This window comes from Nematolebias whitei, chromosome 20, assembly GCF_014905685.2.
Source record: "Nematolebias whitei isolate Nwh7 chromosome 20, NemWhi1, whole genome shotgun sequence".
Lineage (NCBI taxonomy): Eukaryota > Metazoa > Chordata > Actinopteri > Cyprinodontiformes > Rivulidae > Nematolebias > Nematolebias whitei.
This window is the reverse complement of record NC_056517.1, coordinates 24,507,330-24,521,586: the sequence shown is the minus strand read 5'-3', so window position 1 is coordinate 24,521,586 and position 14,257 is coordinate 24,507,330. Positions and strand designations below refer to the sequence as shown.

Sequence of the window (14,257 nt, the reverse complement as noted above, 5' to 3'; positions counted from 1 at the left end):
GCTCGAAATTATGACTTCCTGTTGGGCTTTTATTTTTCCTTTCATGACGGAAATGGTCTTCCGTAGTTATAAGTTGTGCGCACTGAGTAGAGACTTTACGGCATTAGGCTCCGCCCCTCTGCGCACCGGCCTGGCTCTCCCCACGGAGATTGACGCGCGTGCAGTCTGGTCGAAGAATGCACGGTTCTCTGTGAAGCAGGCGTCATGTGCGGCTTCAAGTGAACGCAGCGGACGCTCATGGGGGGGTAGTTCTTGTCTCCCGCCACTGCCTGTGAGTCAAGGATAAGCAGAAAACTGTTTTACGTGTTTTACGTGCAGACTGGGATGGATTTTTTTCCCACACTTCGCAGTCACGCGCGCACTTAAAGCTTTTATCTAAAAAAAAGGGCGTTTCCTGCTGCGGAGTGTTTCAGCTTCATCTTGGATTGCAGAGGGGGGGCTGTCAGAGCTGCTGGTGTAGTCTTGAGGGGGGGTGGGTCCATTCACTGCGCAGACAGGCGGCCAGCAGCCTCTCGCCTCCTCCTCCTCCACAACAACACGGGACAAGAGGAAGAAGGACGGCGGGAGGGGAGTGTGGAGGCACCGGAGTGCAAATCTGGACACACTCAGCGGGAAAATGACGATGTCCGTCCCGGAGAGGAAGTCAGGCTCGGAGGGGAAGGAGGAGGAGAGCGAGGATGAGAGCGAGATCCTGGAGGAGAGTCCGTGTGGCCGCTGGCAGAAACGGAAGGAGCAGGTTGGTGTGTGCGTGTGTGCGTAAAGGGTCTCTGATCAGCCGATCAATCGATCAAGCTGCGGTCTCCCAGGACCTGCTGTGTTATGCAATGCTGGAGGCTGTGTTGGTGTTTTGCACCATCCCACCTTCAATCACATGGTGACACATCCGGTGATCAGCTGTGAACCACAGAGAATCTGTCTGCAGACTAAACACACACACACCGAACATCAAGGCCAAACACAGAATGGGAGATCCAAAAAAAGGTAAAAAACAAACAAACATGGCAACATGTTCACGCTCTGGCACCCGACTGGCTCTGGTTCTGTCATGAAGCCATGACAGCGTGCTGCCAAAACCCAACAAGTCCTCAAACTCTTGGCTCACCTCGTGCTGTCTAGCACGGTGGTGCAGTGGTGATAAAGTCAAATGTGAGACCATCTCTCCCGACAGCTGAAACTGGGACCAGACTGGGTCAACATGCCACAGAACATTGATTCCAAGCACACCAACACGGTTCACTTGAGGTTAGATAGGAGTACTTTTTGAATCGGATCATTTTATTATTTCTACATACCAAAAAATCTCCAGCACTGAGAAAGGGCATGCTTTGGTGATGTCACCTTATAACAGCTTTAAAAAGCATCAGATTAAGAAAACATTTAATCTATAAAATCAAATTGACAGTCCTGAATTTTCTTCCATGCACTTTATTGTGATTTAAAATGGGGATGCACGATATTATCGGCATGGTATCGGTATCGGACGATATTAGCATTAAAGTTAAATATCGGACATCGGCCATTCCATCAAAATAACTCACCGATATAAAAGACATTGTTTTAAAATATATATATATATATATATATATATATATATATATATATTATTCACTTCAGTTCAGTTTATTTATATAGTTTTATAGTGCCAAATCACAATAAACTTGTCTCAGGGCACTGAACAGAAACATTCATATATGGTACATAGAAAAGCCAATTAGTAAAGTTCTCTATATAAGGAAGCATTTATATAGTGTTAAATCATTTTCAGACCCCTTTTCTGGCATCTGCATTTAGTAGCAGGCCAAAGTGATAAAAGACCACGCAGAATAATGTAGTAGCTTAATTCCACAGCAGAGAAAGCTATGTAGTCTCTGTAAGTAGGTCTAAGGGGAAAATATCGGTATTGGTATCGGTTATCGGTTTTAGCATATCGGCATATCGGATATCGCCCAATAATCCAATATCATGCATCCTTAATTTCCTTAAATTTTTTTATTTCAGATTAAGAATTCCTTTAAGACCAGAAGTCAGGGACAACTTTATCATCACAAGAAACGCCGGCTTCTGCTTCTTTTAAATGTATTGCCTCGTCAGTCATCAGACGAAACATTTCAGCTGCAGATAAGAGCTGGAGTTAATCATTTAGCTTCTGTAACAAAGTGGAAACAGGTCTCAGTCCTGCTGCCGGAAAAACTGAGGACTAGTTTGATTCTGCTACTTTGTTGGGATTTAAACATCAAAATCTTTTGTTGTTTTAATGTTGTTTGGGCACACGTAATAAAAAGAGGTTATTTTTGTCTTTGAGAGGTAAAAGTACTAAAACACCTTTAGAAAATGTCTCCGTGCTCAAAACTTCCCAACCTATAAATCTTCCTGTGCGTGTGTTTTTTGCCAACGACATCTGAGATGCTCCTAACTGGTGGATTTGGTGATAAAACTCCCAACATGTTAAATTTCAGAGTTACGGGGAATGGGTTATTATCAGGCAGACGACAAGGACACCTAAATGTCAGTGTATTATGGGGCAGCGGGTGTCGCCTCCCAACGGCTCCAGATAAGGCTGAGAGTTCAGCTTGATTATCTGTCTAAGACACGCTAACACCAGCGTACCTCGCTGCACGTTTAACTACCGGGGAGTATTCTTTGTTTTTTAGTGAACACCCCCACCCTGACAGGTTTCCACCCATTGATTACCCTGATGACTGTTGCATCAGTCCTGTGTGATTGGAGGCTAAAAAAAAAGATAGATAAGTTCCTAAAACATGTGACAAAACTCCTCAACTTGTTTAAAACAAGCAAAACGTTTCATAGAGTGATGAATTTTTCACAACTTTCTTGGAATTTTAGAAAACGGGATCTTCTTAATCCACAAAGAGTTGATGAATAATTGTTTCTGTTTGGTTCAAGCTGAATATTTTCCACCATAGTTGACACACTGGGTTTAAAACTGCAACAGAAGCAGCAGAAAATTCACATCAGGTGTCAAGTTCTCCTGGCTGAAGTCTAAACTCGTTTTTTTTTTTAAGTTGCAGTGAGAGACAGAAATGCTGAATAGGACATCTTTGTTTACTACACCAACATGTTGTCAGTGTTTCTGCTTTGTGAAGAAAGTCTACATATTATGTGTTGAGTTATATTTATGGTCACAATTTGACAAAGATTTGAGTTTGGCTCATAAAAACGTCACTTTTTCATGTTCCCTATATCTGTGTTTACTGTGTAGGGAATTAAAGCAAAGATTGCTTTTTGAAGAAATTCATTCATTCGTTCGTTCAATCTTTATTTATGCAGGTTGGTCTCATTGACTTTGAGTACTTCTTTACAAGAGAGACCTGTTTTAGACAGACAACATATAAAGTACAGACAAGTCCATGAAAAGCGATTCAATCAAATAAAAGTAGTTAAAAAAGCAGTTAAGATGCCATATAAAACAAGGTATGATGCTAAAAACAAGAACATATTTGCTTTGATGTTTCTATTGACATTATCAAGTGTTTAAAATCCCTTAAAGAAATTAAGGAGGACAGCTTCAGGTGTTCCAGGAGCAGAGTAAGAAAAGGTCTTTTTGCCAAGTTCAGTTTGCACCGAGGGAACACTGCAGGTAATGAATACCTGCGAGCGCACGCTGTAACTGCACTGACGACGTGACATGTGGGAGGAGAGATAAGAAGGTAGCAGACCAAGGAGGGATTTATAGATGAAGATGAACCAGTGTGAGAGCCTACGTGTAGATGATGACCAACTGACCAATGAGTACAGGGTGCAGTGATGGGTACGGTTACAACCAGTTTTGAATCTTAGTGCACCATGGTAGACAGCATCCAACATCTGCAAGCAGCTGGCAGGGGCATTCATGTACATAAATAATGTCACCATAATCAATGGCTGGTAGGAAAGTGGCAGCTTCAAGGTGTTTCCTGGCATTCAGAGTTAAGCAAGATCTATTTCTGAAAAAGAAACACAGTTTTAATATCAGTTTCTTTATGACACTTTCAACATGTGGCTTAAAAAAGAAATGTGCATTAATTAAAATCCCCAAGTTTTTGTACGATTCCACAAACTCAACAGGAACATGATGCATGGATGAGATGGGAGGAAGGACTGTTGGCACCAAGTTTCTGCTTGAAAACAGCATCCGCTTGGTTTTATCCGCATTTAGCACCAGTTTGTGATGGAAGAAGTCTGACTGAATGATGTCAAATGCAGACTAGAAGCTGGAAAACCTTGGTAACCGTGTTGGCTCGACAATAAACAATTGTATCGTCAGCATAGAGATGCAAGGAGGCGTCAGGAATGTTTTGAAATGTTATGTTAGTTGAAGAAAACCGTGAAAAAGAATGGTCATAAATGCAATAAAATCACAAAATATTCGGTTTGTAGTCACATAATGTTAAGAAAAGTATGTTTTTTTTCTTATTTGAAAAAAATAACAGAATTTATGTCTTGCTTTTTGACTTGGAATGACCAAGTAATTGTGTTGTTTTCTTTTTAAAGATTTATTTTTTATTTCTTTCGACAGTTCCAGTGGTGAAGGATATGGCAGCAATCGAACCATTGATTCACTACTCAGGATATTTGTGTAATTTGTTCCCTAATTACTTGGAGGTCAGTTTTACTGCGCCGTCACTCTGAAAGGTAGTTTAGTCCCTCGGATGAGCTGACACAACATATTGATTTCTTTTACTCAGGGACCAAACAGCTCTGTTGTGTTGTGTAATCTGAAACACAGCAATTCAAGTCGTAAAGGCATTTTTTTAATATTTATGTTTTGCACTTTCTCTTGACTTGAGCCACAAGATGACACTAGAAATAAATCAAGCTATTGTTTGTGGTTATGTCCTCCCCAGGACAGTGTAATTTAAAATGGGTGGGCAGCTGTTGCACAGTAATTCTGAAATGTGTTGCAATGACATCTTAAGAGGAAATCTGCACGTCGTCAGAAATCTAATTTGCAAAGTCGCCGTTTATTTGAACGACTGATGATTTGAATCACGACTTCCCAGAATGAGGACATTCAGGCTCAAACAAACGAAACGTGTAAAAAATAAATCGTTTGGTCCGTTCTCTGATTGCTGGACAAATAGAATCAAAGATGCAGTCATCTTTTTGTTAAAAAGTTTGTTAAAATAAACCCTTGATGGCCCTAAAAAAGATTTCAGACAATTACTCAACACCTCCTGCCTGAGTTGACCCATCCATCAACACCCAGCTGCAGCTCTGACATGCAGCATATCGACATCACTGCACATTCCTGTCATTTGCAACAATACTAACCTTAGCTCTGGTCTTTGCTTGGATATTTTGTGTCATATCAAAATAATCTAACTGCATGGACTGGACTTGTAAATAATAATACTTAAATTTTAATTTTTATAGGGAATCCAAGTACAATTTTTAGTTTTCATGCGATTTTTCTTTCGTTTTTTTTTTTTTTATATTACTTTGGATATTTTTATTTAACCTCTATCTCATTTTATTAATTGAACATCAATTCCATTTTTTTTTTTTAATTTATAAAGTTTTGTTTAGCCAAGCTAAAAAACGTTCTTTGTGTTTTGAGAATAATAACGTGGACAAGCTCACCCCCTAGTGGCATGTCATGGTTATTTCAGTATTTTTGTTGGAGCATGTGGTTAAAGGCAAACATGAATGCCAAAAACTAAAACTACTGGTTTAAAAAAATGTCCAGAGTAGTGTGAACAGGATTTTAGAGAATAAGACCCCTCCCCAAAAGGACATGGTCATACATTTAAAGAGAATATAAATAATGTTGTTGATGTTGTGTACTCGAGTTAAACCCACTGATTGGTTTAAAAAACAAAAACAAAGTAGAAGTCTCTTTGTTTTAATTTATTTTTTAGATTTCCAAAATGTAACATGACGAGTGAAATGGATTTCTTCAAACCACAAGAATGACTGAAAGCCAGTTAAATATGGATTTATTCTAACTTCGTTGTGCATGCTAGGTTAGGTTTTTAGGTATGTTTTTGCTAGCGGTTGATAAATCCTCCTTTTAGTTTGAAGAGAAGATATTATTTAATCAAATCGGCATCATACAAAATAACATACCATACCATTTTATTTATAGAGCACTTAAAACAGCTACAAGGCCAACAAAAGTGCTGTACAGACAGAACAACAGACAACACACGAAGCAATATACAAAATAAAGTAAATCAAAAATATAGACATAAAATCGATGCAGATAATAAATATGACGACAAACCAGTGTGGAGCGTACAGGTTCAAAACACAGATCCTCTGGTGTTGAAAGCTACTGAATAGTAGTGAGTTTTTAAACGGGACTTGAAAACCGAGAGGGAGGGTGCCTGTCTGACAAGCAGAGGTAACTCGTTCCAGAGTCTTGGTCCTGCTACAGAGAAGGCCCTGTCACCTCTGCACTTAAGACGAGTTCCTGGAACTGTGAGGAGCAATTGGTCCGCTGACCTCAGGGAACGTGGTGGGACATACGGTTGTAGCAGATCAGAGAGATGGGGGGGGCGAAACTGTTCAGTGATTTGTAGACATACAGGAGTATTTTGAACTGGATTTGAAGGTGAACCGGTAGCCAGTGCAGTGAGGCCAAAACTGGTGTAATGTGCTCTCTTTTGCCTGTACTGGTTAAAAATTGGGCTGCTGCATTCTGGACCAGTTGTAGTCGTGCAATGGAGGTCTGACTGATACCAAACAGGAGCGAATTGCAGTAATCAAGCCTAGATGTAATGAATGCATGTATTACTGTCTCCAGGTTATTTTTGGACAATATGGGCTTCAGTTTAGACAGCCGCCTCAGTTGGAAGAAACATGATTTAACAATCATGTTTACATGATTAAGTTTCAGGGAAGGGTCCATTATCACGCCCAGATTAGTGACTCTTTGTTTTTCTGATAGGGTTAGAGCAGAGAGGTCGATGCAGTGGTTTGTGATCGTGTCGTTGGGAGGGAACAACATGACTTCAGACTTCTTTTCATTGAAACTTAAGAAGTTTAAAGCCATCCAGTCCCTGATGTCAGCCAGGCAGTCGAGCAGAGGTTGAATAGAGCATGTACCCATTGTGTCTTAGGGGGAAGTAAATTTGACAGTCGTCGGCGTAGAAGTGAAATGGTATGTTGTTTCTGGAAAATAGCACCAAGTGGCAGCAGGTATAGAGAGAATAGGAGGGGGGGCCCAGGATGAACCCCTGCGGAACCCCCCATTTAAGCTCTGTCGCTTATTCCTAGTAGAATTCCACATTCACTAGTGTATTCTGCAAGTACTACCTGCACAGAAGGTAAACTAGTTTAAAATGTGCTACAAACACTAATTATGCCTAAAGACTCATGTAACTGTGTCAAACCTTTGCCCACATATTATAATAGAAGCTGAACAATGCTTTTTAAACTCGTACCATGTGCAGCATTTCTGCAGACCAATAACATAAACTGTTTATACAGATAACAAAGTCCATGCTCAATTTATTTGTTTTATATAAGAATTAATATGTTTATACAGATCTGTCTGTTTACAGTCAGAATCTCCAGTTGGGTCCTGATTTCTTTGTTTCCCTGCTGTTTGGGTCAAACCAGGCTTTCAGATGTTTTCATCTTTGATTCGGACATTTTCCCAGCGTAGAAACAAGTTAAATTTAAAGCAGTTGGATTTCTGTCCCGATTTAGCTGCTCATTCTCAAATGACCATTACTTTCTGACAATGTTCACTTGTTAAACATTGCATTAGAGATTGATCCCATATTTGGCCAAGTGGCAATGGTGGGCGGAGCCTAATCAGGCTACTAGAACTAGTATGGCTTTGCAAGACTGGCGCGTCATCCTTCATTTTTGTTTCAAATTAAAATGTATGAAATTAATCCACCCGTTGTGATGGTCTGACAGTCATAACGGTGAACTAAGCGTTTTGCACCGGTCACGCTGAGTTGGTTTCATTTTAGTCCAGCCTGGATTGAGGATTATCATTTGTCTCCTGATATTTGTTTGAGCACAGCACTGCAGACCTCCTCCTGTTTTAATCCACACCGTCTTTGCTCCGAAGCTCACCACAGTTTCTCAGCACTCCTTGCAGCATTCTGAGCTTCCTCCATCTGTTCAGAGACATGGAAACGAGTCTGAACCGACTGCCTTCGTTCACACCGGCGTGAGCTTTTAATGTAAGCGTCAAGCTGATTACGATGGACAGAGATTGTTGCATGCGCGTGTGTGTGTGTTAAATAAAAACCCAAATGTGTGTCATCATTTCCACACGCGCGCTGAGATAAAGAAACAAGATTCTTTGGCACCTGAAAATTAAAAATTGAATCTGCAATGAGGAAGAAAATAAATCAACCCTGTAGGTTTCTGTTGATGTTCTGCAGTTTAGTGTATTCAAGCCGATAAACTGAGCAAATAAGCCTCGAGTTAATCGGAGCCTTTCCTCACAGAAGCTCTAGTCAGGTAGGGGATTGTGGTAAGTGGCTCCTGACCTGCGGTGTCCTAATAATTGACAACCTGCAGCACAAACAGCCTGGTTTGACAGATCTCTTTAAAGGAATGATTCCCTCGTATTTCCCTTGAGAGGAAGGGGGACGGTCAGCTTTAAAGCACCGCAGCAGAACACTTCACCTTTAGGGCTTTACTGAGAAATATTCTTCAATAACCCCAAAATTAAATAGATGAGGATGTGAGGAGATGAGTGCATGAATTCTGGGTTAGTTTGAATTATGCTGACAGCATGGCGTAACTGCATTACTTTAAATCCAACTATTTGATGGATTTTTTTATTTATTTATTTATCAGTTTTTAATTAGGTTTTACATGGATTTTTACTAATTTCAAGGAAGACTTACACTTTGTTAATTAATAAAACTGTTCCTAATATATTCTTGAGAGTCTTCTAGCAACTTTATAACCATAAAGGGATAGTTCAGATCTTTGGACATGAAGTTCTGTGGAAACCTTATAAACTAATATCTTACTTCTTGTGAATAGTTTATTAAACCTCATCAGTTTGGAGAAACAGAGTTTAATTGTATGTTTAATAAATAAGAGCTTGCATGAACTGCTTTATCTAATAGCACTTATAGTGATTTTAAGGTGGCAGCAATTAGTTTTGAATTTGGCACCAATTTGACTAGACGTTTCTTCAAACGGAGAACGTTCAAAGACCTATCTACAACAGGTAAGATATTAATTGTTCATAACAGAACCCCACTTACATAATCTGAACTATAACTAATGGATTTACTCTGAGTGAAATACCTTACTGCTCTTTGTTTCTCTCAAATCTATTTCTAAAACAACATTGTTTCAGTTTTGTGCCTGCATGGGAACAACTGCTGCTCTGCTTCTTCACACACCTGATTTATGAATGACTCATTGTTACAATGTAATCTGCATTTTCATGACTTCTAGTTTTAGATTATTTTACAGCTTGGTTGTCTTTGAACCAGTGTGCCTGATTGCAGCAGCGACTGTTTGTTTTGGTCTGTGCTGTGCTGCCTGTTATTGTTGCAGCAGTCGACTACTCAGCTTATCATCAGTGAGAAAATTAAATCAAGGCCAAATTAAATGAGCACATTTGTGAATCCATTCTTGGTATTAGAATGAGGCCTGGTGTAAAGCAGCGACCAAGTAGCACCCTCACCTCTTATGGCTAAATTAACTAGAGAAATTTAATTTCCTGCAAAAATGTAGTGTGAATGCAGAAGAACTTGCTGAAAATCAGCTGAAATTAGCTAAAAACAAAAACATGCTGAAATGTAGATGAACAATAAGAACAAGGAAGAACAAGCCAAAGAAAGCAGAAAGAACACACATTTGCTGAATAAGGTTCAAATAAGCAGAAATTAGCACAAAAATTAGGAAAGTAGCTAAAATGTTGAAATTAGCAAAAAAAAAAAAAAAGAACGGCTGAAAAGAAGCTTAAAGACAGAAAGAAGCTTATACTTAGAATCAGTACAGAAAGAAGCAAAAAGAGCTGAAATGACCTAAAAATGTGGAATTAGCTGAAAAAGCTAAAATTAGCATAAAACGGCTAAATAGTAGCTGAAATAGCAGAAATGGTTGAAACTAGCATAATTAAGCTAAAAGGAACATAACAAGCTGAAATTAGCACAAATAAGTTATTTAGGCGGAAAGTAGCAGAAATTGCAACAAAAAACTTGAATTTATCTGAAAACAGCTGAAATTAGCTAAAACATGCTATAAACCTAGCTGAAATGGCAGAACAAGATTAAATTGGCACACAAAAAAGGCAGAAAGAATGTTGGCCCAATTAGGCTGAAAGAAGCATAAATTAGCGCAAAAAGTGGAAATTATCTTTCAAAAGCTGAAATTAGCTACAAAAAACAGCTGAAATGTAGCTTAAAAAAAGTAGAAAGACACTTAAATTACTGGAAGGAAGTGGAGAGAGCACATTTTTTGCTGAATTAGGCTGAAAAAAGTTGAAATGAGTGCAAAAAATGTGGAATTAGCTGAAAAAGCTAAAATTAACATAAAACTGTTAAATAGTAGCTGAAATAGTAGAAAAAGCTGAAACTTGCAGAAATAAGCTGAAAAAGCATAACAAGCTGAAATTAGCAGAAAGAAGTTAGAAGAAGCACACACATCTTGTCGTTAGCAGAATCTAAACAAAACAGCTGAAATAAGCTGAAAAAAGGACAAAAATGGCAGAAAATACAAAACATTTCACAAAGCTAAAGTTGCACCAATACCAAAAGTCATAGCTGGATTGTCTTGAAAGCGCTGAACATTTTAATATGTAATTTGTTGACGCCTTGAAAACTGCGGGATGAGAATAGGGCTGAAAAATGTACGGAAGAAAAATAGATCACAATAGTGTGAATGCTTCAAAAACATTCAGACAATAAATCTACTCTGGTGAACTGGACAGACAATGATAATCATTATGTGTGATTTAAGAGAAAAGTTTGGTGGCTTCAGCTGGCATCATGACTTTTATTACAGATGGTCGGAGGAGGAGAAGCGCTTTGTGTTGCTCCTTCTCTTTGAGCCAACAGTTTCAGTCCAGAAACGCTGCATTGTTTTTATCCCAAAACAAAATGTCTACTGGCTTCTCTGTAGTGCTACGTAAATTAACCATGAGCTTAGATTTTTAGTTTATGGTCTTAACACGGGGTGCCCACACTTTTTCAGCATGTGAGCTCCTTTTAAAATGACCAAGTCAAAGTGATCGTAGGCCCCGTTTACACAGAACCACCTCTGGAAAAGTTAGTGTTATTTTACAATAGACTTTATTGATATTTTCATGAGAATACTCAATTTAATTTTTTGTTTCTTTTGAGTGGCAAGCCTATTTGAATAAAACATGCAGATGTAGAAGCCATTAAGCAAACAGAATAAAAATGTTCACACTTCCGAGCAAGTTTTAAGGTTTTATTAAATGTACATTAAACAGTTTTTTTTCTTAAGAGAACATGTATGAGACCTGTGCTGGCAAAAGGAACAGCATAGGTTTTTATTATTTTCAAACTCTTCATCTCCAAAAAAACTTCAAAAATGATGCGTGGTTTGTTGAATTATGATTTATCACCTGTCATTCAGCTAGTTTTTTCTACAATAAAGCTTTAAATTAAACGTTGTAGAAGAACACTATCAAGAATCCCGACCCCATATATAAAAAGAGAGTCCCTAAGCTTCACAGTGACGCCAACTATTATACGAAGGGATTTCCCAGCTTTATGCCTGCTGGCAGTGAAACGTGATCTGCTTTCAAATGAAATAACTCATTTTTTTCCTCTCAAACTTTAAATCGGCTGTGGCGTCATCACAAAAAGCTCCAATATATGTTGATATTCTTATTCAGAACTTTACATTGGTGGCAATCCAGGGTGTCACCAGTGGTGCAGTTGGTAGAGCTGCCACCCCTCAAAGAGAAGGTTGGATCAAATCCCAGCTAGGGACCTTTCTGGGTGGAGTTTGCATGTTCTCTCCGTGCATGTGTGGGTTTTCTCCAGGTACTCCAGTTTCCTCCCACAGAGCAAAAACATGCATGTTAGGCTGATTGCTAACTAAATATTCCCTAGGTGTGAGTGAGAGGTTGTCTCGTTTGTCTCTATGTGTCCCTGTGATGGACTGGAAACCTGTCCAGGGTGTCCCCCGCCCCTTGTACAGTGACTGCTAGATATGGGCACCAGTGACCCAAAAAGGAAGAAGCGTGCAAAGATGATGGATGAAGTTTTCAAACCCAGAGCATGAGGTAGACTTTGTTTGTAGATCTTCCTGTTTTAGCTGTTAGGAATACATCAAACTACAAGTTTTAGCTGTTTTGTCCCTGAAGTGGAGCCATAAAAGTAACTTTTATTAAGGCCTATTAAAGCTTGTGTCTTGACCCATCATCTAGTCTTTCTTAAAATGTTTTCACTCATCTATATTTGCTGTTTCTGCAGTTTTACCCCACGTTAAAGTCTAAGAACAGGCCTACTGCAGCACGTTGCACAACTCATATCTCAGTGAGTGAAAATGGGTGAACAAACAAGTGGCCAGATGGTGGTCAAGGCAACACTTTGGAGCATTTTGTGTTTGAAATGTATGGTTCATTGCTCCTGTGCTCCATTCTGTGACCTGTTGATGACATGTGATCCGGTGAAGCCTCTGGGGGTGTCATGAGGTCAGATGGGACATACAGAGAGGTAGTTGTCAGCGTTTTCCACTCCAGCGCTGTGAAATAGAGCCATCCGGGTTTCTGCGAGTCCAACGAGAGCTGGCATGAAAAGAAATCTTCTAGGAACGGCTGATATTTTCATGGGCTTTCAAGGAACTGCTCCGATAGTTCATATTACGTTGGTGTTTATGCATCAGAGGGTTAATTCCTAAAGCATGCTGTTTTTTTTTTTTATATGGTGTTGTTGGTTTCAGAAAAGGACAGAGTTCTGTCTTTTATCCCATGGTACCAGAACTTTAAGAGAAAACTGCACAATGGTGTCACTGTTCTCTTTGTTTACCAGCTGCCTCGTACATCTCAAACATACTGTGAATTTCATTTCAATCTAAATTACTAAAAACAAATAACCTGCAAACACAGGAGGGGGCTTTTTGAGCTCAAGCAAAAATAATAAAACGCTAATAATCTGCTGGGTTTTCGCTTCAAACCTTCAGTCTTGGAGCATTTTTATTAGGCTTCATAAAGAGAAAATCAATCGTCTGAACAGAGAGAACAACAAAACCAGAGGGACAGCACAAATGAAGCTGTTTGTGGAAAAACAACATAAAATCCTTAAGAGAAGAGAGAAGCTGTAACTTCTGTCCTCTGCTAACAAAAGCAAATATTTTAGCAGCTTTTGTTGAACCTTTTGTTGAAGTCAGATGTCTCTAACCCTTTAAGAAGAAAAACAGGTTGTCAGCAGGACAAAGATAACCAGGGTTTTAAACAGGAAGATCAGTTTACTCCTCAGACCGAGGATTTTTAAGCTCAGTGGCTGTCAAGCCAAAGCAAATACTTCACGTTGTAGCTTTTGTGTTGCGTCAGCTCAAACACAAAGTAGAGGTTCTGTTTCAGGATACAAGGTCTGATAAGTATGATTACTAGGCCTGTTGCGATAAACAATAAATCGATTAATTGCATGATAAATGAAAATTATCAACCTCATTTTCATTTATCGGCGTTATCGTTTCTTCGTGTCGACCTCTTTCTACTGAAGACGCTCGATGACAAAATGCTCAACTCCGGTGCTCTTCACTGATCCCCTCCCTTTCTCTTTTATCTTTAAAATCAGTTTTAACCATCCAAAATTGCGTTTTTGGATCATTAAAAGCAGCTAAGCTGAGAAGCTAAGCTACGAGCTAAGCTAACGGGCCAACCTCTGAGAAAAACCACCGTCTTGTCGAAGCTCCAAAATTCATGGTTGAAACCCGTGTCTTCATGTAAAAAGTTGTTTTTCTCTGCAAAAAGAAGCTGAGAACTTGTTTACTGATTTTATATTAAAAGCTTTGTGTGAAAAATGCTATGCTAAAGAGCTCAAACCACACCGAGCGTCCGCCATTTTGAGAACCGAAAAAAGGAGAGACGGCCCATGTCATATCAAAGAGGCCTCCCTCCCATTTTTCTTAGAGAGACACGCTGCTTGCACCCTCACTATCCATCCTTCGGTTCAAACAGTCTTATACTGCCATCCAGTGGTAGGGCATTAACAGAGTACTCGAGTAATCTACACATCGATTGCTAGGACATTTATCGATGTTAAAAATGTAAAGTCGGGTATCCGTAGTGACGTCAAATTATGTGACCACGTATGACCGTAGGGGGCGGTGTTGCACTATTGCAGGTCAC

At 39.4% G+C, this 14,257-nt stretch overlaps 1 protein-coding gene across 1 annotated transcript in view; it reads left to right on the top strand.

Annotated features, from left to right (window-relative positions):
- Window positions 1-455: 455 nt before the first annotated feature.
- The window catches only part of nrbp2b (nuclear receptor binding protein 2b), a gene marked incomplete in the record, with an annotated part of 61,593 nt that continues 47,791 nt past the window's right edge, over window positions 456-14,257 (top strand). The window contains 1 exon segment of the mRNA XM_037694357.1: window positions 456-736. Coding sequence (XP_037550285.1) covers window positions 617-736 — 120 coding nt within the window.